The sequence below is a fragment of the Manacus vitellinus genome, unplaced genomic scaffold (assembly GCF_001715985.3).
Source record: "Manacus vitellinus isolate BGI_N305 unplaced genomic scaffold, ASM171598v3 scaffold_20_pilon, whole genome shotgun sequence".
NCBI lineage: Eukaryota > Metazoa > Chordata > Aves > Passeriformes > Pipridae > Manacus > Manacus vitellinus.
Genome location: NW_021939471.1, coordinates 4,642,029 through 4,669,477, shown reverse-complemented (window position 1 = coordinate 4,669,477; position 27,449 = coordinate 4,642,029). Strand labels below are relative to the sequence as shown.

Sequence of the window (27,449 nt, the reverse complement as noted above, 5' to 3'; positions counted from 1 at the left end):
CTGGAAGGGGCCGGCCTTCATCGCAGCACAGCAGGGCAGTGGGAGAGGAGAGCCGCCGGGGGAAGGGCTCTGGAAAGCCATTCCTCCTGAGCAGCTCGAGGAAATTCATATTTCATGTTCTGCTCCTTCTCTGCCCACGGAGTTCTTTCTCGTGGTGGTGTGTAGGTGTATGTGAGGGATTTATCCTTTCCCCACTGAATCACTGCAGCACAACATCTTTTCAACCCTTCTGTACAGCACAAAAGAGCCTCATGGCATTTCTCCTCATTTTCCTGCTTAAGGAGACAGCCAGCAAGCTCCACATTGTGACCCAGTTGCACCCCAGCTCAAGGCTGGGAACAGCACAAGCCTTCCTAGCCCTGGTGGGACATGCTTGGGAGGGGCACACACCAAAGTGCCAGTGCCAGCTGGCACCCCAAAAACACAGCCCAGCTTGGCTGATGCCTGCATGAAGGTGCCTGGGATGCTGCAGCTTGTTTAGCTGGAAAATGGCTCTACACCCAAGGAAAGGAGCAGAGTGGGGTATCCTGCCTCAGGAGTCCAGGTCCAAGCCAAAGAAAGTGTTATCAAACCCCACTTGCCACAGTTACAACCCTTTATGCTTTAACCAGGGGCCGCTGGAGTATGCTTCCACCAGGTCTGATACTGGTGTGGTGTATGAGTTCTCTGGATTTTGAAAAGAGAACGGGGAGTAAATGAGTTCTGCAGCTGTCATCATGGGCAGAGGCATCACCATGACTAGAGGTTCAGCCATGGATGAAGGCTTTCCTGGCTGAGCTTCTTATCAATTACTTATTTAGAAAAAGACACAGGAGCTTTAGGGAGGTAGCCAACAATAAAAAATTAAATTACCTTTTTCTGGCTGCATGAGAAACAGGCACTTCTTGCAACTTCACATAAACATTAAGGACCTTTCTCTAAGTTGTTCCACCCAGCAGCACCTTCCAACCCAAGGACCTCACAGCACTCAGCTCCACAGCAACTTGATGAGACACTGTATCTAGTGGGCCTGAGGCAAGCCAGTGGGCTCTGGCACCACCGTGCCTGTCCAGCATCACTGTGTTCTTACTGAACTTTGGCCAGTCACTGCTCAGCCCACGTCAAGTTAAAAAAATGTCTAAAGGTTTTCTGATTATCCTTGTGTGCAGTCTGATAGATCAACATCTTGGGGCTGTTCTGCCCCATCTTTGCACCTTCAACACAACAGTGCTTGGCTCCTTCCCTCTCCTCTTTCCTCTCTCAGAACAGGGCAAGACTGCACTGAAGTACAGGCAAAAGCCTGCAAACATTGAGCCATTGGTTCTGATTTCCCACATTTAATCTCCTCTGGGCTGGGAGGAGGCAGGGAGATCACTCTTACTCTGCCCCCATCTCTGTGTCAAATCACTCCAGACTTCTGCATCAGCTCAGCAACCTGATGTTTTGAAGGTTTTTAGAGGGGCTCCCCACCGTACACACACACTTCTCTTTGCTGTTTTTGCTCCCTGGTCTGTTTCTCTTCTCTTTTTATACCCCATCTCTCATCCAGTTTCTGCCCTCCAACAGTCTCTTAGCAGATATATGGGCTGCTGCTTAGAGAGCAAGTTGAAACAGGGTGGATCACCAGGACACTGTGGAGAGCAGCAATTAAGGCTAGACAATTCCCAAAGACCACTGACATGCCTAGCATCCCCTCCTAGCAGATCTGGGCTGTTTGCAATCTTGTGTAAATATGAGCACACACGAAAGGTGGGGAGGGCACTCAGTATAAGTGCTGTGCTCCAAACCCTTCCAGGGTTTTAGTTCCTCCCTCTTGCCTGGGCCCACTGAGCCCTGCAGGCTGTGCACAGAAGGTAAATGAGGATTCAACCACAAGAGCAGGAAAAGGCTTCCTCCAAATGAGAGCTGCAGTTCAAGGTATTCCCTCCTCCCCTGTCCCCCCAAAATTAACATCTCCTTTTAGAAAATACAATTAAAAAAAAAAAAAAGAAAAGAAAAGAAGGAAAAACCCTGGGGAAACTAAAGAGTTCTCACGGTGAATTTTATTTTGTAAGCAACAATATAAACATGTGAATAAAACAGGCATCATTTGCAGGGCTGGCCTTTGATCCAGAGTACCCTGGATCTAGCAACCCTTCACGAGCAGACGAGGGCAAGCCTTTACCTGCGACTCCAGAGGCTAGCCAGGTTGCAGTCCACCAAGACCTTTGTCATGGAAAGACCAATGCTTGAATATTTGCTATTACCAAACGTATGTGCAATCTCGGAATGTACCTCCCACCTCCCCCCCAGGTTAAAAAAAATCCAAATCATACAGCTGCAAACCAGTAAAAAAAGTTGCTTCCAGCTTATTGAGACTGAAATGGCCTGTTGGACTATAAACTGAAATATTGTTCTGGAGATAACCAACTGGTCGTGACACAAAGTACTGTATTTACAACTCAAAAATATAACTGTTATATACTTTAATTTATAGCAAATTTAATACATTAGTGTTTACAAAATAAAATCTGGACTCGACTGAAACAGCGTGCTGCTTAGCAAGTTATTCTTCCTTCCTCTTGCTTTAATTGAAGAGACCAGCAAGCTTAAGAGCTTCTTCTGTGATCCACGCATAACATTTGATGGTGTTAGATGTTGGAGAAAACCGAATGTTTCCTGCATCTCTAAAGGTTTGTCGCTTGGTACCTTCTATTGCTCAAGCTGTACAGTTCAAACCATAAGCTGTCCTTTAACAAGTTCCATACACGTCTCATGAAAGCTACTCAGATACTAACCAGGGCACTGGTTAATGTTACAAACTTAAGAAACGTCCGTACTACTAGCTCACACAACAGGAAAGAGGAAATATAACTACACATTCAATCTCTTATTCCTAACAGCAAAGCTGTGAACTCCATTGCTTTAAGATACTTCAGTAAGTGAAACAGTACCATACAGTTCAAGAAACATTTTTTTTAAAAAAAACCAAACATTTTAATAGTATAAAAAGTTGTTTTACTGGTGTTTCTACTATAAAGCTTTGTTCCACAAATCAAGTGATAAAATAATTAGGTATGTTTACAGTGATAAGAGACTGCAGTGTAGACATTTCAGCTCACATTTTGCTGAGCATTTCAGAACAACAGAGACTGTGACTGATTTGTTAATACAGACCTATGACACAGAGCAAACTGCAGACATGAAGTGCATACTTGAACAGGGAAGTTTACCCACTGGCATTCTAACTTTCTTCAGCTATCCCTTTCACCTCCAGAACACATCATAAGCAAAACCTGGATTTGGAAACTGAGGCATACAACCATCTTGACTGCAGAGCAGCACAGTGGAGAAATGGATGCACACAAACACACCATGGTAAATTCCAGAGTTATATGCCAACTTACTTCTCCTTAGATAAAATGACATCTTCAAAAGTGAACATGTACAAAAAATAAAAACTGTCAAATAAATAAAGAATACAGATGTTAATTAACCACATATATAAAGAAACGTATTGGCATACTGTATGCAGTATACGGTATATTCATAGAATCATGTGGGCTGGACAGCACTTAATAAGGAGTCACATGCTAAAGACATGGCTCCTTGTCTCTCTCCCCCAAAAAATCTTATGGTTTCTGGATATCAAGTGCAACCTTTTATACTGATGCATAAATCCTGCATCGTATGTCATCTTTGCCACACTGAGGATGCTTTTCTTTTTTTTTTTTTTTTTAAGATTCACAGAGAAGTCCAAGAAGTTATAATGGTTTGAATCACAATTTTTGCAGCCCTGTCCATGCTACTTGGTCTCTTGAGTTTCCTACCAAATGAGGTTTCAGTAATTGTACGGTTTATCAAACCCCAGTTTTTCCCAAGGAAATGGGAGCCAATCATATGGACTCTTCCATACTCTAACTGGCATTTCCTATACTCCTGACTTGTAGGTAGGTATTATGCTATAAAAGTGTTACACAAAGGCTGCTGAAACCATTGAAAGTGATGTAGCGATAGTTAAGTGTCAAGTATGTCTGCTATGATACAGAATCAGGGTCTAGGTCTATCAAATGCTATATCCACATAACATTTTTAACCATGAAATATTTTATGCATTTTCCTTTTTCTATAAATATTGTTGAAAACTTGCTGTTAATTGTGTCACGAGGTTTGCATTCCTAATTTTCCAATGATTTTAAATTCAAATGTTTAACAACCATATCTACGCTAGGTACACTGAAAGTAGACATTGAAATTTCAAGTAAAATGAACTGTAGCCACATCTACTGGACTCAATACACGTCCCGACATCTAGATTTACTTTGATAAGTTATACAAATACATAATACATTCTTAAATAATGAAGACCCACAATATTAATTTGTGAATCTTCCCACGTTATAAAACCACTTTTACAGGAATGTTTATCCACCTGTATTACTGTTTGAGTTTGCAGTGTCTCTTGCTTTCCTGTTTCCATAGATTACTGTACCAGTTCTTAGGCTTTGGCTATTGAAATCTCTTATTTGAATGAGGCAACACTGGTTATTAAGGCTGTTTTTTTTTCTCCTGTGAAGTTTCATTCTTTACTATGACACTGTTTTCCAGAGCAGAATGACTATCTTGTGTCTTCAGGTTCTGTTTTTATGACCTTCCTTTCTATGTTGTTAAAAGCCGAATGAGGAAAATCCTTTAAAATACCAAGGCCTTCTGCATTGAGAAAAGAAAGAAAGTAAGATGTTAAAACACTGCTTGGAAACAAACATATTCTGTTTTTAAATCAAGAAAAAGGTCCAAGAACCATATGGATACTAAGAGTTGAAGCAATAAATTCTGCCTCCTCATCCTGGGCTTTAACCCAGCTGGGTTAGAACCACCTCAGTTACACTGCAGTGATGGCTGAGGAAGCACCACAGATTTACTTCAGTCCTCTCCAGGAGCAGGGCTAAAGGAGATGCACTCTGCACTTGCATTTTGAGAGGGAACTGGTAAAACTCCCCAGCTGGAGACTCCACTAAGTGTATTATCAGTGGGATTGAGACAATCTGCAAAAAAGGTGAGCCTAAGATTCCAGTATTCCAAAGAGGAAAATGCAAGGTTCTGCTCAGTCTTCAAAACAACTTTTGCACCTTCTCTTTCAAATGAGCTCCTTTCAAACTCAGGTGATATTTTATCATTAGCCCTAAAATTACAAGAGTCTCCAGAATTCCTGTCTTCATCTCAGTCCACCAAGTATTAAACTGAAACCACCCAGAGAGATTTCACAAAGGTTTCTTGCTCTCTTCTATCAAACTTAGAGTGTCTCCCACAATGCCAGAGGTAAATTACAACATTGCCAGTGAGCAGAGGCCACTGAATAGGAAACCAAGGTAGAAAAGACTTACTGCATGACATGCAGTTCACAGTAGAGAAACAGTGGCAGTTCCTTATAAACCAGAATAAAGAGGTGTTTTTATAAAAAGTCTCATTCCTTTATACAGAATGAAGCCATATTAGAATCATGTTGCTGTGACTGTAATGCAGTTTAAGTATTTAACAGCAGTAGCTTGGGTCAACAGCACTGAGGACAGACACATGCCAGAACTTGCTTATCTGAACCTAGTTACTGCATCCCCAAAGCTTTTCCCAAATCAAATTCAATCCAATTCCAGATTAGCAAGTAACACTCCTCTTGAAGTTTTCACCAAAGCCTTGACTGCATGGTTCCACACAGCACATGCCAGGCTGCCTTGCTAGCTGCTCCACTCAGAGACATCACAGATTAGTAAATTTATCACAGGCTTTGTAAGAAACAGTGGGTAATTTCCACAGGACAGCACTAACCTGAGGACTGGGACTTCGCCTCACCACCGGGATAAAGCCGGATCAAATCACTGCACAAGGGTTTTCCAACATGCTGCTCTCCATCAAGTGAAATGTGCTGCATCTGTCTGCTTGGCAGATTGGACATCCGGAGGTTCAGCGGCCTTTCACCTGCAGGTTGTTAAAAGAAAAGCAGTATTAAAAAACAGGTAGAGACCTAAAGACATACTAATTCCATCTGCAAAAGCGCATCCTAAATTCCAGCTGCTCAGGGAAGTTTCACAGCAAAACAAGGCTTATGTAAATATGCTGCTTTGCAGACTACTCCACAGGCACTGCTAGAAAAAGACACTCAGCCATAGAATTTTTTTTTTTTTGTAACATCTCTTTATTCTTTCAAAAAGCCCCTTGAGATACTAAAAATTTCTGCTCCCACTTCAGAATCCCTCTGAGATCCTAAAAATTCCCACTTTCCCTGCACAATGGATTAAGGGTATAAAAAAGCTTGCTCTGCCAAGGAAAGCTGGATCCACACACCTTCATCTTCCTGTATACTTTTGTACCTCATTGCTTGACCAATACATACAAATGAAAACATGTTTTATTGCTTACTTGTATTGATTCCCTTAGTTCCTCCCTCTACTGCTCCTCTTCGCCTCCCCTTAAACAAACTAGCTTCTAAAAAACAGACACGAGAACTTCTGGTTGTATTTCTTCTGTTTGTAATATTTTGTCTCATTTCACAACAGTACAAAAAGAAATCCAAACAGAAAGTGCTCCAACAAAACAAACACTCCTAAAATTAATTCAAGCTAAGGAATAGCCAGTTGGTAAATCAAAGAGAACCACAGAACTGAAAGCTTTTTGAAGAATAACAAGCTACTAAGATCATCATTAGAATCTGCTTAGCTCTAAGTAATTTACACAGCCAGCTCCTCAGGTTTTGTTCCTAGACTGCACAAACAGGTAAAAAAAGGAGTACCAACTACATTATCTTCTTTACTTTCAATTTCCATAAAACCAGGACACAAATGAAATGCAACATTCTGCTCTGTTTTCAAAACCGAGGATAAAGGCAGAGCCAAGTCCTGCTCTCAGTAATAGGGATGCACCCCACCTTCTTCCCTCCCCACATCATCCAGAGGGAAAGCAGTTTGCCCAGATACATTAGAGTAACAGAGCAGAACCTGAGTATACACCTGATTGCATTATTGAGACCGTAAGCACTTCAGGGCAGAGATCTTGTCTTGTCCATTCAGTGCTCAGGGTTCTGTACCAGATAAACGACACCTCTGACACGGGTTGCATAACACCAAAGGTATTTGCTGGCAGCAACGCCGTGCCTGGGAGCTACCATACCTTGTCCATCAGCATTATCTAATGACATGCCATTGGGGCTGTGCTCTTCCGAGTTCTGTCTGTAACACCCTGTGGAAAGGCGTCTCTCCAATGCTGCCTGGTTGCAAAGAAACTCCATCTGTTTTGCCATCACCTTTTCCGACTGCAAATAAAACAGAAAAAAATTCCTCTATATATACATACATATAAGCAAGTCAAAACACAGGGGGAAAAACAATATCAGATGATAAAACTAACAGCCTAGATAGAGGTTTTTGTTGACTCATATGTACAGATGTGTGTTTTACGGTTTCTCCAAAACTATGAAGCAAACAAAATATTTTTGCACCCATAGAGATTTTCATAGTGTACATCTGAGTCACTCAAGAATACTTAAAATGCAAGCTGTTGTAGTTCATCCACACAGAAACGCTACATTAAATTCTGTTCTTCAAAAACACACAAAAATCACTTTCTGCACTTTAGGACTCCAGGTTACGTGAAGAGAATCTCAAGAAAAGCAAATAAGAACGTCTTAATTATCCAGTTAGCTCTGTTCAAATACGTGTCTTCTCAAAGTACTCCAGAAAGTATTCCAAGAGCAATGGTAACATCTGCTAAAAACTTATGCCAAGATTTCACCAGACATCTTGGAATCTTTATTTTAGGAAACAGCACTACACAAGCTTAAAAATCTGCCATTCTGAAAGTGTAGGATGACAGTATGTTTGTGGGGGATAAAGGTGTGAAATGTCTGTCTAGAAGAAGAACAAGACCTATACACCTCTAGAGAGTGGAACTAAACAATCCAGTGCAACGTGGGAGGAAATGGCGTCTGAATGTTTGTCATTGACTTTAATGCCAAGAGAATTCTAACTTTCACTATGATCTTGTTCTTGAGAGAATGTAAATAAGCATCTTGCAAAAATAAAAAGAAAATCACAAGTCAAGAAAGTTGATTTAGAAGAGCCACAATGAACATAAGACTGGAAAATGTACAAACTTAACATTTACAGTTGATAGGAAAAAATAATTTGTCTTTAAGGTAATGCCATAATTGGTTCATTTAGTACAGAGTCTTATTCATTGCAGACCACTTCACTTTTCTTGGGAGATGATGAAAGCCCTGACTTCCCACAAAAGTCCACTTATTCAGCATAGATAGGTAATTTACACATACAATGACAGCATAACAAACCAGCAAACCCTGTGCTTTTTCAGCACAGTGATGACCCTGACAGCAGGGTAATAACATGACCAGTATTTACTTACTCTGGCTCAGAGCTCATCAGGTTTTGCAGAAGACCACTGATAGCTCAAGCTTGGTCTTAGGAGGTAGGTAAAAAACTATTTTCAAATAATTCACTTTCAAGTGTGCTTTCACTTTGCTATTCTGTCACTTTTGTTACCAACTTTTCAACTGTAATTTTAAAAAAGAGTATTTCTGATTCATGCCATCTTCGTTGTTTAATTGGGATAAATCCAGAATTTTAAACTGCCATGATGCTTCTGATCACTACAGAAAAATCTGTAGAGTTGTAGATACATTTAAGCTTGAATTAAATCTCTAGTCCATTGTTATTTGGCAATGACCAAACTTTAAAGCATACACTAAATGAAAATAAGCTTGCAAAAATCAAGTTCATTTAATTATTCTGTGACATCAGAACACGTAGCATAATTGCTTTTTGACGTATCACAATGAACAGATTTGTATGACCAAGCACTGCTTTGCAATAGAAGGTGGTAAATGAGAAGGTAACACATCCAGTCTCAGAAAACAGGGGGAACTCCTCAATGTAATCTTATGTGCAAATTCGGTGATTACATTTGGCCAAATCAGTTATACAAAATAAATTTGTTGCAACTTAGCATGAAATCCATTCTTGCCAACAACTGGCAGTGGGAGACGCATATTTTGCCTCGAGGCTGGGATACTCTACAGAAAAGACAAAGAAAGAATCGGAAACCAGTCTTCATTTATACAAAGCTTTCTGTCTGCTCAAGAATACTGCACTTCCAGCAGAGGAGGTGTTGTCTAGAAGGCCAATTTTTCCTCTCAGATCCAGAGGTTCGCTAATTTCCTAAATATATTGGCCTTTCTTCTTACAAGACGTGTCAGAACTGAGGACTCCAAGATCGCCTACTCTATTCCTCTAGACTCAGTAACTTGAGCTTTCCATTTATAGCGAATAACGCAAGTAACACAGCACAGACTGTACCAATACTACCCTACTTGCTCCCAACAGGCAACCACAGATTGTCAAGCCTACTATGCTAGATCCTACCTCCTTGGAACTAACAAGGGCAAAGCCACAGTACTGTGTCAGAACAGTTTCAGAAGGTAAAACCCCAATTAAGAGTGATGCAATTCCAGCTGAGCTCGGTAGCCTTTGAAAGCTGATGGTAATTAATTTAGTCATCAAAACAACACATCAAAACCAATGTGCAGAGACGTGGCCTGTATTATTCACAGTGTAGTGTAGTTGGTTTACCTGGGAATTAAGAGCTGTTGGGTCTTCACTCTTTCCTTTAGCCAAAGCAAGTGGCATTTTGTCTTGCTGATAGAGTGTCTGGACTGTGTCCTGGAAATCAGGATAACCATCCTATTGAGCATAAGAAGAAACCAAACCAAGAGGGGTACATTATTAATTTTTCTTCACACTCTCCATACCTCAAAAGAAAAAAAAAAAACAAACCCAAAACAAAACAAAAAAAAACCCCAAAATAAAAAACAACCTGAACCAAAAAATCAAAAACCACATTCCTGAACTTCTATGAAATTCTGGACTGCAATTTATATGTTCGTGCTCTCCACTCCATTTAAGTTTGTGCACTAAACACACACAGCCCCTCTACAACAACTGCTATATGTATCTAAAATGGCACAGACAGAAGATCTCATCTCTCATTTTTTTGTGAATCCAGACTACCGTTGTTACTGACATTAAACTAGTTTGCATTCAGCCTTGCCAGGCAAATTTAGGCCTGTGGTTTCTGTCACTCATAAGAAATCAAGTTTATATGTAGTCAAGAATTTATACTAACCTTGTGAAACTGAGAAAAGCCTCCTGAAATTCAACATATTTCACACAGAACCTTCACTAGTACCACAAAATGAAATATCACTATTTTAAAAGTACGGTAGAGAATTTATATACTATGGGAAACCATGATTCAATAATTCTTCCAGCCTGAAATTCTTATGACATGCAAATCTCTTCTGCAGCTTGCATATGTACCAATAAAGCAAATAAAGTTCCTGTGAAAGCCTGCCAGAATCCATTAAAATAAATTAATCATCGAAGCAAAGGTTCAAGATGAGGAATTTATCCAGCTCAGTATTATAAAAGGAAAGCTCACGTACACTAGAGGAACATCCAGAAATGTTTACAAAAGCACAGCATAGATGACACTGTCAAAATGTGAGAGGAAGCCAGAGATCTTAAGACAGACCCAAATCTGAGAACACTGACATCTGCCACTGAGGATCTGCAGAACTGGGTATCAAAAGTATGCCACATTAGGTATATTTTCCTTGTGGATTTTAAAGACAGATATATGTCAATAATTATATTTTTGACAACAGCTGGACAAAAGGGTTACAGCTCAAGAACAATTAAAGTGATCTTTCAGAAAAACCACAGGGGAAGGACTACAAGGTTCCTGCCATTGGCAGGCAGCCCACTGACCTGCAGAGCTGTGCTCTGACCCACAGCAGGTTGCCAGAGCCTCAGGGCAACATAATGCCAATAGACCTATTCTTCATGCTCAGGAAAAAAACCTAAAATCAGTCTGAACACTGTATACTGCTTTTATCCACCCAACATAATCCCTCATGGAACAAATAAACATGAGAGCTATGCAAAAATTTCATAGCCAGGTAAATTGCCACAAAGCCTCATCCACTAGAAACAAAGGCTTTGCAGCACTTTTCCATGAGCACTGACCACTTTCACAGTCAGACCTGAATTTGTTTGGGAGACGAGAATGATCATGTGTAGGAAGATGAGGAGCTGAACGCACAAAAAAACCTATCACTCAGGATCCTATTTTTGCAACGTAACAGGTAACAGGTTTTTTTATAACGTATTTGTGAACGCCTGCCTATACAAAACTGAAGGCTGTTTCCCAAAAGTGGGTCTGGCTGCCTGTCTCTGTGTCTGTCACCCATCAGTCAGACAGGTAATTCTCGGATGATGACGTGGTTCTGGATCACCTTCCCAGAGCCCTTCCCCACCACAGGCTGTTCCCCCCGTCAGTGAGGGCTGACAAGGAGCACGCTGTGCCAGGCGAGTACCTGCTCTGCCCCATGGTTGCCTGGAGGTCCTGTTGCATGCAGTGCAGCATTTTTGTTTTGCCATGCTGCTGCTCAGTTGTTTTTCAAGCGGTTTCATGCAGCAGATGTTCCCAGTCCCACATGTGCTTTTTCGCTCCCTCTAATGACATTTCTCCTATGAAAACAGTAGCTTCTACTCCTTTTGCTGTTTCTGTGAAAAACACAAATCCCACACTTTGGTTTTCTTTTCAACCTTCTCAGCAACAGCAGAGGTGGGCCTGTTCCCTCCTCATCCTCCACCTGTACTGGCACCCAGGGAAGACACTTCTTTGCAGCCTCCGCTCAGGTCTTCCTGCCTGTGCCCCCTGACTCCCACTGAGCTTTGGGAAATTAGCTTTTGAAAGCTCTTACCACCCTTCTCTTTCAGCTGAATGAAGACACTGACACACAAAACAATTTCTTTATACTACAGACAGCAAGAACATTTTAAAAACTCTCTTTTTGTTCTCATGGCTGTTCCCATTGACTCTGAGGGGGAACCTGGTCGACCCCAATGGCAATGAGCAGCTTCCCTTCTCCATGAATTCTGTGTGATACACCTGTGACTTGTTTTGTTTTCTAGCTGGTGCCACAACAGCTCATTGCTTTGAGCAGTGCCAGCACTGAGTCACGGAAGATGACAAGGTAAGGGATGCCCCTACCTCGCTACACCTAAGCAGGAGAGATCCTTGCTCTGCAGGAGGATACATCCTTTCCATCCCTGTTCGCCTGTCCTACTCTTTGTCCAGAGCACGTTTAGGAACTACAACCCCTTTTTTATAATCTGCTTCCAAATCCCAATTCAGTCCATTGCCTTTTTCACTCCCTCCACACCTTTAGTCTGTCATTTGCCTGGAATTTTTTCCCTTCTCCTCTTTACACTTCACTCCCACAGCTCACCCACCCACTCTACGAATAAGAGGGGGAGAGCAGGCAGGGGAAGAGAAAGGCTTTTACAGGTAATTTGATGTAATTCATGGCATATTGTTTCTTTGTAATGCTTGTGAGAGTTTCATATTCATGAAAAGGATAAATTTACAATGTGGCTGTAGCCTGACAATGTTGCAGCTTGCACACACAGCTCTGCTCAAGGATGACCTTCAGAGTCTCTCTGGAGGCTTTTTAAAGTGTTATTATATTTCAGGAAATTAACTCATCTTTTTTTTTTTTTAAGTAATCTTTTACACTATGCAAAGAGGCTGTGAAGTCTTTCCAAATTGAAGCCCTAGTATTTTAGACCATGCTTTACAGAGACATTAATGACTAATGGGTAAGGGAATGGTGAATCAAAATACAGAGTTCAGCCTTAAAACAGAAAGCAAAATGAGCATTATAAAAAAAAAAAAAAAAAAAAAAAAAAAAAGACCTAGTTACAGCAAAAAAAAATCCCCCACGTTGAGATCCTCTGTGTATTACTATGACAGAGCCACAGTGAAGCATTACAGCTTCAAAAACAGTGTAAGGAATTCTTATCCAGAACAAAAGGAAAAATTTGCAGCATTTGCTGCCATTTTCCTTTTTACCTTCACCTTTCCAAAACAAACCAAACCAAAAAAACCACACCCAAAAAACCTCCCCAAAATCCCCAAACATACTACCAAAAATGACCTTTTTTTTTCCAAAATGTGTGCCCCAAGAACCCAAAACACCATATGTAACAGTGATCTACTATGTAATACTGCATCTTTCTTACATTTCATTGAGGAAAAATCTATGATTTACAGCAGACCTCAGAATCATAATGCACTAAAGTAATTGTTTACTCCTTTGAAGACTCTCAAACTCGTGAGGAAAACAGACATTTATACTGACAACAACACTGGTCACTTAAAAAATAATAACGCTGTGCTATCAAATGCAAAAATATTGAATTTAATTTTCAATTTTTTATTTTGGAAAAGTGTCCTATTTCTGAAATAGTGATTTATACAATTAGGACATTAAATTCCCACAAGCATTTTAAAATACAGCTGGTAATTTTAGATAAAAAGATAAAAAGTAATTCTCAGAATTACTGAACTAAAAAGCAGACCTTCCAGAGTTTCTGCCTCTATTTTTCACTATTTAAATTTTACACCTTCTTTCAATGAAGATCCTGCAGAAAACAGCACCTCCCTTGCAGTGTGTCATTTTAGACACTTGCTCATCATCAATTATTACTGAATGAAGGAAAAACTTCCTAATGCTGAAATCTAAGTCATTGAAATACTACTTCAAGCAGAGGAGTAGCAGTTCCCCACCAGCTCATATAAATTAGAGCTAGACTGAACAAAAGAGAGGAACCTCAAGCAACCATCCTGCAACATGCTGGTCAAGGCAGACAGTGGTGAGGCTGGATAAAATCATTTAATGCAGCTTTTCCCTGCTCTCTTTTGTGGATCGAAGAACCAGCACATGTCAAAGCAAATCCTAACAACATGTCAGTGACATTACTGACTTATCAAAGCTACCAGTAAATCCTCAATGCACATGTATATTTTGCATTATATAAACTCAAACTACGACTGTATACAGACTGATGGACTTATTTATTAATCATAACTGCCTTTTCAAAACTAACTGCTGTCACCAGGGTTTGCCTCTCAGGAAAAGCCTTTGCACAGGTAAAAGCATCACAGTACTAAAAAAGATTAAAGCCTTACTACATTCGGTACATCACTTATCACAGAGTGAGTTACATGAGAAACACCCTTCAGAATATGTTGCAATTTTCCTCTACGCTTCAAGAATACATCCCTCATCTGTGTCACATGCAAATCTAGCTCAGGTCTAGCTTACATTATAATACACATTTAACCTACACCTTTTGGAGCAGACAGTACAATAAAAAACACCCACAATGCTAAGGATAAATTAGATACCCACATAACAGTGAAACAGTAATTTGTTTAAAATATAAATTAAAAAGGAAGATCTGCTACTCTTACGAGGTATATATATATATGCATACTTTTTTTTTTTTTTAAATTAAAAGTATCTTTTTAAAAGGTCTCAAATTTGCTTTCCAACAGTGGTAACTGAAGAAAAAGGTAAGCTACATATATGCTGCTCCTGCACTACTAACAAGGAATTCTCAGAATCTCTCTAACAACAGCTTGTGCAGGTATATATATCAGCCGTGTATACATGCACGTTTTACACAAAACTCAATCCAAAAACTGTAAATTAATATCTACAGGCACAACCATTTGTGTTGACACACAGAGCTTTTAGTTAGTTTTAGTTCTTGACTTTTCAGTATGATCAGTGTCACAATCTAGAGAGAGATGGTTAATATTATACCATCAATCCAGAACTGTGGATTTTGGACATGATCAAGAGCTGACTCAAGTGAATTAGGCAAACCTCACCTCACACTGACTTAAAAGCAGGAGGCCTTATGGGAAGACATTTCCTACAGTGCTCGAGCTTATTCCACCACAGGAAGTCAGTCAGTCCCATTCCTCCCCTCCTACTCACTCAGAGTGCAAAACACTGAGAGTAACTTTACCATTAAACAAATCCTACTCTTTTTCCCTGCTCCTACAGGTTTCTCCATCAAGCATTTATATTTTCAGAGACAGTGGTGATGTTCTCCCCCTCTCTCTCTCACATCCATCACCTGTCTATCAAATGTTTTTCTGACAAATTTCCTTAAGACAGATCCCTTCAAAACAAAAGTGAATTTTAGCATGCATAGGTCAAAATACAGGAGTCACAATACTGTACCTCCATCTTGATTCTCTTTGGTGACAGCTCATCCCTTTCTCCACACTTAGATCTAGAAGAGAAGACACATACACTGTCAGTGAACAGCACATTAACCCCGACTACCAATAATAATGAGAAACAGATTCAAGGAATAAAGTAGATCAGGGACAAACAAGTGACATGCACAAAGAAAGCCCCCAGTTCTCTTGGACATGGCAGTGAATGTCACTCAAGTACAGAGGAATACAAGCACCTTTTGTTGTTTTCAGAAGTGTCAAGAGATTCACGGATTCCTCTTCCAAACAGAAAGGAAAGCTACCTGAGCACACTGAATTACAGAAATGCCTCTGGCACTGCTTACCCAGAATGGATGTATATTTACATTAATCACTATGGAAGAAAGGGGAGCAAAGGAAAACTTCTCAGAAGTGTAGGAGAATGTATTTTGAAAGGATATTGCATTGCAGGCAAGGGAGTTAACATTTAAAAAACAAAGAAAGCGTCAAGATTTTCAACCATACTTACTAATTCTAGGGTTTTAATTGTATTTAAAAGGTGTTAAGCCTTTGTCACTGTTTCATAACAGCAGTTCATTTAACAGAACAGTAACTGAAATTAGGACTTGGTTTCACCTCCTTTAAAGCAAATTTGTAATCCACTCTCTATGACCTTATCTTTTTGGCTAACAAGCCAAACCTGTATATGGAAAAAAGGCAATTGATACACTGAACATCTTTGGCTATTCTGCCTATTTACATTAACCTTAAAATACACAAATGCCTCATGTGCTTGAAATACCAATCTCTCAGATGCCTCTCAACATGCACCATCATCAAAATATCCGGAAAACTAAAGAGCAAATAAAAAAGGTAATTCAAGACAGCTAAATCTTATTAGTTTAAAAGCTTCACGACTTAAATAGCATTTTCCTACCCTCCTCAGAAGAGCACTTTGCTCAGAAGAGCAAGAATAAAGTGTCTCTAGCGCTTCAAGAAGAAATGCTATCAGGCTGATTAGCTCTCTGAAAGCTTTGAGTTAATTAAAGCCTTACTTGGTGGTCCTGTAAGTATACTTGTAGGTAACTTCTCGAGAGATTTGCCGAGCTAGTGCGAAGAGTTCATCTCTCCTGGTCAACAACGCGTTATCTTTCACACACAGCTGAGCGGCTGCTTCATTAACTGTGAGCTGGAAATTAAACACAAACACAGGGGTTCAGGATTCTGAATACTTTTCACCTGTTGTGCCTGTAAAAGTACCTCTCCTGAAATATTAAAAAAATTTCGATTGCAATTAAATTACCTGTAACTGTACACTAAACCCTGGAGGGTTTCTTCAGTGCATTTATACCCCTCACTAAAGCAGGTAAGCCTCTGGGAAGACAAAAGGATATGAACGTAGTTGGTGCAGAAAGTAAAACATTATTGTAAGGCTGTCTCGGTGTGCGCCGCTTGTGCCTCATCCCAGCATTAATTAAATCTCAGTATAAAACAGTAGCACTGAACGTTCACAGTGTTTGGCTTCCAAAGCCTGGTTTACAGGGAATACTATTTTTATAAACGCAATATGCCCAGGACTTGGGGAAAAAAAAAAAAAAGAGAGAAAAAACCCTGACAGTGTGGGTACAGATGGCTTTCCCTGGTGAATACAGAATAAATTCCGTAGAAGGTGATGGTTTAAGAAACGATTAAACTTTTTTTAGCTATGTTTCTCACCCTCGTGTTTGTGAAGACTATCTTCAGACATGAATCAAATGTAACTTGTTTCAAGGATGTTTTCCTGAGCCTGCCAGGACACATTTCTAGTGCCTGTGCTGCTGGCAGTAGATTCACAAAGAGGGGGAAAAAAAACCTCCTTAAGTTAAGGCTCAGTGCTCTTCAGAAGCCTACAGGAAGTGGTGATACTGTCATGGATTATATCAGCTTTACAATACTGCTCTCTGAAGAGCCTGTGGTCAGCAGTATGGACACAGCAAAATTCTTAATGCAACGAGAGACACAAATTGAGAAGCTGGAGAGGTGAATCCACGCTCCTTCCCTAAGAAGCAGGGGCTGAAGAGACATTTCACTTTTTTCTCAGCTGAAGAACAGCCAGCATATGTAATGAGGCATAACAGCAAGAGGCCAACAGAATACTACAGGTGTTTTTACCAAAGTGCCCACAACCCTTCTCCTCTTTTCTATTTCTAGAAATTAAGGTGCTCTAAATAGGCTTGGCTTCTGGGTAAAGGAGTACAGCTGCTTTGGTGCCACTGTCAACAGTGTGTTCTGCATCTGTCTCAGGCTAGTGAATACTACAAAGCCTCTCAGTTTCCAGGGCACAGTCAGCACATTCACGATTGACAGAGATGTGCCATGCCCAGCCCTTGATCTGGCAGTGCAGGGAACAGCCACAGCTCAGGGCACAGGGACGTGGCCGAGGACGGGCAGGACCACACATGTGACCTCAGACACTGAAAACACTGCTCCTACAAGAAGCACTTTTCATGGAGGCAGACAAAGGTGCAGCCAAGGACAGACCAGCAGAGCTGCAGTTAAAGGGTGTCTCTTGGGAGAAGGCTAAGAAACTCGCTCTTCCATCCTGCTGTCTACCACACTGCAGAATGTTATTTGTGAATTAAATCACAGAGGCCAGCAACTCACCCAAAACACTGCACACTCCAGCCCTGAAGGATGGAAGCTGTCATAAGACATGAACAACATACAACCACACTGTCCTTCGCTGTGGGGCTTGATGGCATCCAAATTAAAAAATATATTTTGCCCAAAGTGACACCTGTTCTCCAGGAAGGTTAAAAAAACAAAAACCTGTCAGAAGAGCTGAGCTTCTCTCAGCGGCCTGTGCCCTTGCAGTATTTCTAGTAAAACCTCACACAGAACTGCTGCTCCTAATATTTTATAACAACTTTTTTCCTGTGTTTAGCCTAAAATCCTGTGATCTGAGTAGAGCATTTCCTATGGTACCTGAATGTTAATCAGAGCGCAATTATGTCTTTAACAGGAAAATTAAATATGTTGCCTGATCCTTTAGTCTCTGTAGAGACAAAAAAAATAATCTTACAGAGATCAGATGGACAAGGGCATGAACTTTAGGTTTAATCTGTGAAACAGGTTACTATGCTCCTACAATACAAGGTACTAAAACAACAAACCATTACTCCCTAGACAGGAACAGTTATTCTACAATATCTATCTTTTCAGACAAAAACACAGAGGGGAAAAAAGATACAATAAAAGATTAATACAACACTGATGAAAAGAATTACCATCCAAAGCAGGCAATAATTTCTGTAACAGTGATAGCTATTACTTTGCCAAGGATGAATAATATGGCTAATGCTTACAAAATAATTTGAGATATTTTTTTTATCCCTCAAAGTGCTGAAAGGTTGCAAAGAGCTGAAATGACTGAAAATGCTTTGGGTAGTTGTAGGCAAATGCTGTTTATCCTAATATGCGAGAAAAGCCAAATGTTTATTTGTTTGTTTTTCCTGGTTTCCTCTTTGAGGTCACATCCAGACTTACTGAATTGAAGTGCATCATGGCTTCCTGCCTTTTCAGGAGGCATAATACCGCAGATAGAAAGCTTTGCATGCCTAAAAATAAGATTCTGTTTGGTGGAAGCCTTAAGGATATGGAGCAGCACACAGCCATACAGACTGTACGGAGAGGGATGGGTATATTCCCATCTGACGGGGTTCACATATTCCCCCACTAAAAACACTTAATTAAACATCAAGCCCTACTGTTTTGGTGAGTCAGCAAAAGAAAAGGAAGAGACCAGGCCAGACAAAATTTATTACTGGTATTTCTAATTCCCGTCTCTCACACTACTGAACAGGGTTTTTTTTTTGTTTTATAGGCACTGAGACAAGTACTGAAATATTAACAGGGAAATTACAAATCTGACTCAAACATGCTCGGGTTGCTGAGTTCAAGGGCATGCCTCGTACTCATCCCTTCTCCAGTCCAACATCAAGTGCTTCCAGAGTTTGAAAAGCTGTGTAATAGACAATGGGATGGGTTAAGAACAGCATGTTTATTAGTTTTGGAATGTCTCTGAAAGATTCTGCATCAGATTTTATGTCAGATTAGTGCTTTATGGAAATACTCCTACCAGTAGCACACACATCCAAACCAGCTCAGTGCCTGCAGCTCTCACAGGCCTCTAGTGGCTGCTCAAGCCCTCAGAGACACTCCAGTGTTCATACTGAAGTGAAATATTCTCACTAATTTACCACTAATAATTCCATCAGGTTTGATTTTAATTTGCATGCAACTCCACTGTGCTTGAGGAGCCAGAGATACTCTGATCTTTACATTAAGAAGCTAACCCCTACTTAAGCTTTTTAAATTCATAGTGAAGTTTATTCAGCTGTTCCTTGCCAGCTGCAAGGAAAAACCTTGAACTACAAGGCACAATGACAGCCTTGGAATGTATTAACACGTGCAGAAACAGTCTCTGGACAAGCAGAAACTTACCTCCCTGGTTGTTTAAGGTCCTTCCTTCTGAGCAGCAAATTGTTTAAGCCATCAAACCCAAAAACACACTGAAGTTGAGTTTATGAAAGGCAAACTCTGGTTTAGCAGATTTTAAACAAAAAAAAAAAAAGTCTCATTGTTGCTATTTGTATGTTTTCCGCTTTTTTTCTGCTTTAAAATGGAAATGAAAACTGTTCAAGACAAAACTTCATGAAATCCGGCCTCTTTAAGCAAACAGTAAACCAATTATGAGCAAATTCTTCTTGCTTGCATGTGTGCAGTTCCCATCAAGTTCAGTGAGGCCCCACATGCGTAAGTGAGGCATAAGTCAACCACAGGCTCCTTTGATCTTGTGCCCTTAATCATAATAGCGATAGAAATATTTCCTAAAGCCAAACCATGCTCTCATTCCATTTTTAAACATGGTTTTACAATGATGTAGTAAAGATCTGTAGTGCAATACTAAAAAACAAAAAAAGGACAAGGCAGAGCAGTCACCCTTTCTTCCAGTTCATTGCTACCCTGCTCCTTCAAACTACCAAGCCAGTATTCATTCCTCCAGCTTTTTAGAGCCATTCCCAAGCCTACCACATGCCTGACACAAAAGCTGCCCTTGGAGCCCACCTCCCAGCACACCGCTGGATTCCAGGAAATTATCCTACAAAGAAGTCTGCCCAGATTTCAGAGTATTTTCTGCAGTCACCACCCCAGAGAAAGACTGTGAAAGCACACAGCTGCACACGTTGTACACCTCGACTGCGTCCGTGCCCAGGTGGGGAGAACCCCCTTTCTCCAAATCCTGAATCTGCAGCAACGTGCAAAGGGCATCTACACAATCAATCCTTTCAAATCCTGCCTCCATCTCATACACAACTTGTTCTGTTACGAGACTTCCACAAGGTCAGGGGAGTAAGATGAGATCTGGTTTTGTACACTGGATGAATTCACAAATTATAGGTGTTCAACATAAAGCCACAAAGCACGTTAAGTGAAAGCTGCACAACTAGAACTGTGTGGTAGAAATGTGGCTCACTACTGTGGAAGTGTCTCCCCAGTCTATAGTAAAAGCCCTTGTCAAGTCACTGCTGGTGATGTGCAGTTGCCTTATAAATGTAAATACATAAACAAAAATGTAAAGAAATACGCCTTGTTTCCTTCTGCCCTTCTACTCAGAAGCATAAAGAGAACTCAGTCTTATGCCATGGATCACACACCTACAAAACTTCTTCTTGAAGCAAAAAAAGGCTAAAGCCAGTACAGTTTTTTTGGCACTCCTGTAACATAAACATTGCCTTTCCTTTTGGGAGCTAAGCCTTACATGCCAAATTTTAAATCCAACTGAAATTTTGCAATCAGTGTTAACTGTAAAAATGCTGATGTAGCATTCATATCAACAGTGTTTTGGCACTGCTTCGAGTTAATGTTTGTTCTCCTCTTGTACTGTACTCTGGCACTAGGAAACTATTCCCCACACAGACACACCTATTGTGTTACAACATATGCAGTGCGAGCCTCAAGAATGCCAGAAGAGAAGCGAAGGAGGCCCGCGTGGACTTTCAAGGACAAGAGGGAAGAGATGCTGCTCAGGACAAACTTTCAAATTACAGCCATCCATCAATACTGGGGACAGTCCTTCCCCTTCCTCTTCACACAGGAGGAACTTCACTGGACTGGCTTACGACCACTGTGCCCAAAAAACCCCACAGGTTGTATAGGTGAGTTTCATCCCAATTCAAACCCAAAAAACCCCACCACACTGGGTTTAGGAACCTCATTGGCAGAATCCTTTTAGCCTCAAGGGCACAAGCTACAGAGCAGGGTCTCGAGGTGAGGAAAGACAGCAGAGGGTAGTAACCACACCAGACACAAGCCATTTTAGTTACTGATCTTCCAACCAACTAATCTACTCTCAAAGCTGCAAGGAAATACAGGACCCCCTTGAAAACGTGCCAAATGTTTAGAGCCCCAAGGGCCATGCTCAGTGCAATACTGGTTTGCTATTTCAGTGCCAAACTGTTTAAACCCTCTGCCTGACAGGCTGCAGCGGCGGCCGAGCAGTCTGATGACACCACGCTGAAATCAGTGCACACATGCACACACACACCCACAGGAGGGTACTTGTACTGCACCCGAGGCTTCTGTGCCAGGGCAGCCCTGCCTACAGCAGTCAAAATACAAGTCTCATCATCCAGCAAGAAGTGCCCTCACAAGAAGTGCACCCTGTGAACAGCATCTCATAGAAGGTGCAGGAATAGGGGAAGGAAGCCCAGTGTCGCCCAAGGTGTTTTACCTCGTGGAGGGTGAGATGTTTGCCATCCTTTCTTTTTGAGTCAAATCTGCCATATATTGCACTGTACTTTCTGATCTCCTCCTCTTTGTGAGGGTCATCGTCACTCATCTCAAAGATGTGACCAATCATCTTTGCCAGTTTCTTATTTGTTTTCAGTAACTCCTTGACTTCATTGGAGTCGCTTTTGGGCAGGGAGGGAACCATACGTTCTACACACTCAGCAACTGACAGAGCAGCAGCGGCATCCAGGGTCTCACTGTTTTCCTTTGGTGAAGCTGGAGAGCCAAGGTCAGCCGGGGAAAGACTGTGTTCACTCTCTGTGGTGTGGTGTCCCTGCCAGAGTCTCGGTTCGCTGCCGCTCTGCAGCGATAAGCTCCCCACCACATCGGATTTGCTTGCACCCACACTTTGCACACACGTCGTGGCAGCACATTTTGGAATCTTCAGGTGAGGCTCTCTGGTGCTGCTGTTCCTTTCGTAACTGCTGCAGGATATCCCCAGCCACGCAGGAGACCCTTCTGGCAGCTTATATATTGGAATGCTGCTGACGGGCAAGGAGGTGAGAGGCTGGTTAAACAGACCAGGGTTTGTGACCCAGTCCCTCAAAGCCTTCTGCAGCCTTCGGACATGAAGCGGCTTGCTAGCCATGCCTACAAGAGCCATTATCTCCAAAAACTCCTCTTCACCTGCTTCACAGAGCTGCTGGACATCATCACCACCCTGCTGAATGAAGGCATCGAAGTAGAATAAGAGATTTGCTTTCTGTAGTATTCGATATAGCTGCAATTCCCCAAGGGTTCTGGGTAGAGCTGACGCCATCACGGAGGACAGAACCTGCAAACAGTAAAAACAGAGAGGAGATGAGCACCAAACACCATCATCTGGATGCACTACCCCCACAGCCCATATTTCCGTAAGGCTGACAACTCGGAGGACAGGATTTCTTTCTCTCATCATAACAACACACATGGAAATGAAAAAGGAGTTTTTTGACTAGTTAACTTAATGGAAATATTAGTGAAAAAACAAATCAGCAGATAGTTGCAATGCACCTACAAAAAAGATGATTCAAACATGAAGCCAGCTTGTTTTCAACATTCCCACTTCATGTTTGCTCCCAAGAATGTCAGTCAATATTGCTCACTGCTTCTACTCAACTCTCTTTTATATCATCAGATCAAAATGATCACAAAAAACAATCTGAAGAATTACAGAATACTTGGTTCCTTGAAGAAAAAAGCTCCTCAGTTTCAATTCTTAATTCTCAAATTATTTTCATCTGTAGTAGTATGGAGGGCTGTAAAAGGAAAGCAAAGAAGAACAAGTGCTTCACAGAACCCCAGAAGATTAACGAAGCTGGGCCAGTAAAAGGATATTTCAGAACCAAGTATTTCTACAGTTTTCCCCATTTGACATAAAAAGGATCTAATGCCTATGCTGATTTTAATTATGGCAGCAACAGCTGCAGACAAAGCAAAAATACTGATGGATTCCAACACATATACTTTAAAAAACCCCTTACTTTGAATTTGCCTGCCCATTCCATTTGCTAACAGGGCTGTGTGTCACTGACACTTATGACATGAAACACCACTCAGCAATACAGCAATTGCACTTAGGGGCTCCCAACAGACAAATCGCAGCAGTATTCTACCCTTACAGCTGCAGGAAAAAAACATTTGCACAAGTTTCACCTTCATAAGCCCTGTTATCCAGTTATACCACAAATAATAAACTCTTCAGAGAATTCTCAGACCTCTCACACACACACCTCTTCGCTCTACGATGGCTTTCACAACCACAAGCGGATAATTTCCAGTATTACTGTATTAAGCTAAACCACCAATCAATAAGGTCTAAAGCATGTAATTTATAGTTAGTTGGGAAAGTAGCAAAACTAAAACACTGAGCAGGTCTGCTAACATTGCTCTGGCTCTACTATTGCATTGCACTTGAAAAAGAACACAGTAGTAACCTAAAAAACAACACCTACAGAACGATTTGCACGCACTGGGGGGAAGCTATTTTAATAATGTGCAACTCCCCTCCATCCAAGACTGTGATGCAAGAATATACGTATGCTATGGGGCAGTGGGAGACTGGTAATCAAAAGTATAACTAAGACAAATTATTTTTACAGTGTGTATTTTTCTGTATTGGTTTGTTGCTTGTTTTCTGTTTTGTTACAATACGAGCCTTTTCTTCAGCAACTCAAAATAAACATACCGATGTAAGAAACAGAGCTCACCTTCTATTCAGGAGGCATCTGAAAGATCAAGTTTTTGCTACAAAACTGTGATTAAACTCTACTAGACAAAAAATAAAATTAGGAGGCCAACAGAAACTTTCCAAAAATGTATATGGCAGCAACAGGATACCTACAATCAGTCTTTTCAGGAAGAGAGATAGGAGCCCCGGGGGAAAAAAACCAAAACACACAAAAAATACAAAAATCCCAAACCATCAGCTGAACATATAATTCCTTGTACACTGATATTTGTAAAACAGAAGGGACAGCAATAGTTGTTCAGATGTGAGTAGCTACCTCAAGGAGTTGCTGGTGAGCTTATGACCTAATAAACTACACACTTTTGAACTCAGGGTGAAGCTGGAAACATTTAAGAGCTACATATTTTAGAAATACAGTTTAACTTTTGAAAATAACAGTTAACTTCAGAAATATTGTCAACATTCAAAGATACAAGAAGAAACACGGAAAATGAGGAAAATCACTTAAAAGTAACCCTTTCAAGGGCATATAATTCAATATTTTAAAAAATTGTTCTTATTTCACAGAATTTCTTAGAAAAATCCTCCCATTCCACAAAAACTTTGACAAGACAAACAAAACTAACAGCTTATGGTTTAGTGGCATTTCAGTAAGCTGTTCCTACCCTCTCATTTCAAATGATGCTGAGTTTTCACCATCAATACCACAAATTAACTTATATAACTTTCAAACAAAGGCCCATTTCCTAGGAAAGCCATTCATCTTAGCACTAAATATACATAAATCTACATAAATGGACTTTGTGCAGAGAGCTAAATTGAATCCTGGGAGGATGGTGGCAGTGAAATTACACACAGCCCAGGAGCTCCAGGCAAGCCATGGAACTAAACTCATTTTTCCAGCCCACAGGCTGGAAGAGCAGAAACAGTCCACAAGCAGCCTTTACCTAGAGGCTTCTAATCAACAAATCTCCTCATGACAGATAAAACTGGATTAATATGTACTATGGAGGCGTCAGTAGTGAGTCCATGGTTCAGACTGCATTGAGATTTGCATTTACAGCAAGACTGAAATCCCTTTGTTTTGTACTTTAAAGACTCATTCTGCTTTTCAAATTCAGTACAGTGACTCCTGAGAGGGCCAAGCAAATTTTCCATTTACGACTGCTACTGATTTCTGCAGAGAAGGCATTTTCAAACACTCCTCCTTTTGACCTCTTTTCTACTTGCCTTATACAGAGCTCCTCCAGCACTCACCTCAACACCATCTCAAGTATTTCTAAACTTTTACAAGGGGAAGGCTCCCTCCAGACATTACCTCCCTGCTTCTCCAGACATTACCGGTCCAGTGCCCTGGTTCGGTCAGCTCACAGCCTACAAAGCCAGAAAAGCAGGTATGCTAGTCGACCTGGAGGAGTAAGATGAGGCTTAGGAAGAGGACAAGCAACGAAGCAAGGGTTGCTGAGGAAGTAGCACAGCACTGCCTGAATCAGAGGAGACCGTTAACCCGAAGGACACACGGCACTGCTGCTGCTGCTGGCTCTGCTCACCTACGCAAAGCCTTAGCACACCCACTCAAGTCTCAGCGCCCCACATCTTTCGGGTGACCTTTAAGCTGCATCTAAGAGACCTAAAGTACTGCTTTCCACCACTGCTGTTCTCATTTCCTAGTGCATCAGGGACCGTGCTTTCGGGGTAAAGGGTGAGCACGAGAAGAGGTTACACAACGAGAAGACGAGGGGCGAGCTCACAGCCAGAAGACTTGTGTATCCCTCCTCACTGGGCAGAGCACCTCGGTAAGACCCTGGGACACCACGGGTGCTCCCCCTCTTCTGCAGCCTACTCGGTAAGTCTTAGGCTTTCTAATCTGAGATCCCAAACCAACCTGGTTCAGGAGTAACAGTGTGGTCATGCCCTCTGGCAAACTCTTAAGAAGCCAACAAGAACGATCTGCCACTTCAGGAGTGAGCAAGGAGATCTAAGGTATGGGCAACTACAAACCCTTTTTCTGGCAAAAGGCAGGAATGCATAAATACAGCCATGGCACTTGAGCTGCTACTTCTCCCCCTTCTTTGCTCATTGTCCATACCGGTGAGAAGTGTGGGAACACACGGGGAAGAGTAGCCACCTCTTACATTTTTCACATACAGAACAAACAAAGAAGCCAGGAAGCTCCCTGTAGCAGACAAAGCTGTTTAAAATATATGCAAGGCTGCATACTGTTATAGCCATGGAAGAACCAGGAAATCACTAGTTAGATTTTTCACTCAGCCCTTGCAACCCATAACCATGCATTCTGATTTTCCACATTACCTCATTCACATCCACAGCCTATCACCCCACATGCCATGCCCTCCTCTCCAAACGCTGGATGTCACTTTAACTCTGACCACAAACATAACTCCTGGGAAAAAGGAAAACAAAACCCACAGAGGCACCACAGAGCACTCTTAAATATTTGTAAACAACTAGTGCAGGAATCACAACCTATTCCTGCTCCCTCTATCAAGACAAGGGCAGCGGCAGCAGCAGCCCCTCTCAACATCTTTAACCACGGGAAAACACCCGTTCCTCCCCGTTCTGCCTGCTCCGAGTTCAAAGCTGCACACTTCCCGGAGGTGGCAGGAAGATACGCGGCTGAAGTAGGCAGGTGGTGGACGTGGGTGAAGTACTGGGAGAAGGAAAACTCAGGAGCTGTGAGATGTAGGCATGGGACAAGGACTTAAAGAGCAGCTTTCCTGCTTTTTAAGGTTGCACCAGAAGTAAAAGCAACTGAGCAACTCTAACCGATTTTTAGAGATTTTTATTTCAGGTGAATTCTATTTGAGCTGTCACCAATTAAATTAGGAATACGCACAAGGAGAAAGTGTGAAACATTACATCCCTGTATTTTAGGCAAAAGTGATTATTTCATAATATATCTTGATCACTTTGGGCGTTTTGAAAAGTCTCTGAAGACAAACCGGATTTGGGTTTGAGAGCTGGCTGCTTTGCATATTCATTACATTTCTGCAGCGCTTCCAAGGACTTTTAGCAGGAGGAGAAAATTACATGTAGCTGCAGAAGCGAGACTTTGCAAATTAAATAGTCTTGTCTAGCTCTGAGATGTGCCAAAATACAGCCGATTGAGTGAACTCCGCGTTCACGTACAGATCCGTATCTCGCCGCTAACTAATGAGAAACTTCAAACGTGCAAAAACACCACCATCGCGTAAAGACGAAATGAGAGCATAAATACCTCGATTCCCGTACGGCCAGAGAGAGGTCTCCCACCGCCCGGCCCCGAGGAGGGGGTCCCCCAGGGGGGATGGAGCCCAGTGGAAGGAAACTCGCACAGCGGGCAGGG

At 41.4% G+C, this 27,449-nt stretch overlaps 1 protein-coding gene across 1 annotated transcript; it reads right to left on the bottom strand.

The window, feature by feature from the left end:
- Window positions 1-2,429: 2,429 nt before the first annotated feature.
- On the bottom strand, window positions 2,430-26,448 carry NAB1 (NGFI-A binding protein 1). The gene is made up of 8 exons (XM_029959574.1): window positions 26,417-26,448; window positions 21,875-22,708; window positions 16,158-16,291; window positions 15,125-15,176; window positions 9,594-9,704; window positions 7,120-7,261; window positions 5,782-5,931; window positions 2,430-4,668 (listed from the first exon to the last, which is right to left on the bottom strand). The coding sequence occupies exons 2-8, from the start codon at window positions 22,691-22,693 to the stop codon at window positions 4,577-4,579; spliced, it is 1,500 nt and encodes a 499-aa protein (XP_029815434.1). The 5' UTR covers window positions 22,694-22,708; window positions 26,417-26,448; the 3' UTR covers window positions 2,430-4,576.
- Window positions 26,449-27,449: the final 1,001 nt, after the last annotated feature.

Excerpts from the sequence above, each read along its gene's own strand:
- NAB1 (XM_029959574.1), bottom strand. The coding sequence starts at position 22,693 with ATGGCGTCAGCTCTACCCAGAACCCTTGGGGAATTGCAGCTATATCGA. Across the intron at positions 16,292-21,874 it reads AACATCTCACCCTCCACGAG|CTCACAGTTAATGAAGCAGC; the intron begins GTAAAACACCTT and ends TTTAATTTCCAG. Across the intron at positions 4,669-5,781 it reads GGCGAAGTCCCAGTCCTCAG|AAGGCCTTGGTATTTTAAAG; the intron begins GTTAGTGCTGTC and ends TTCTCAATGCAG.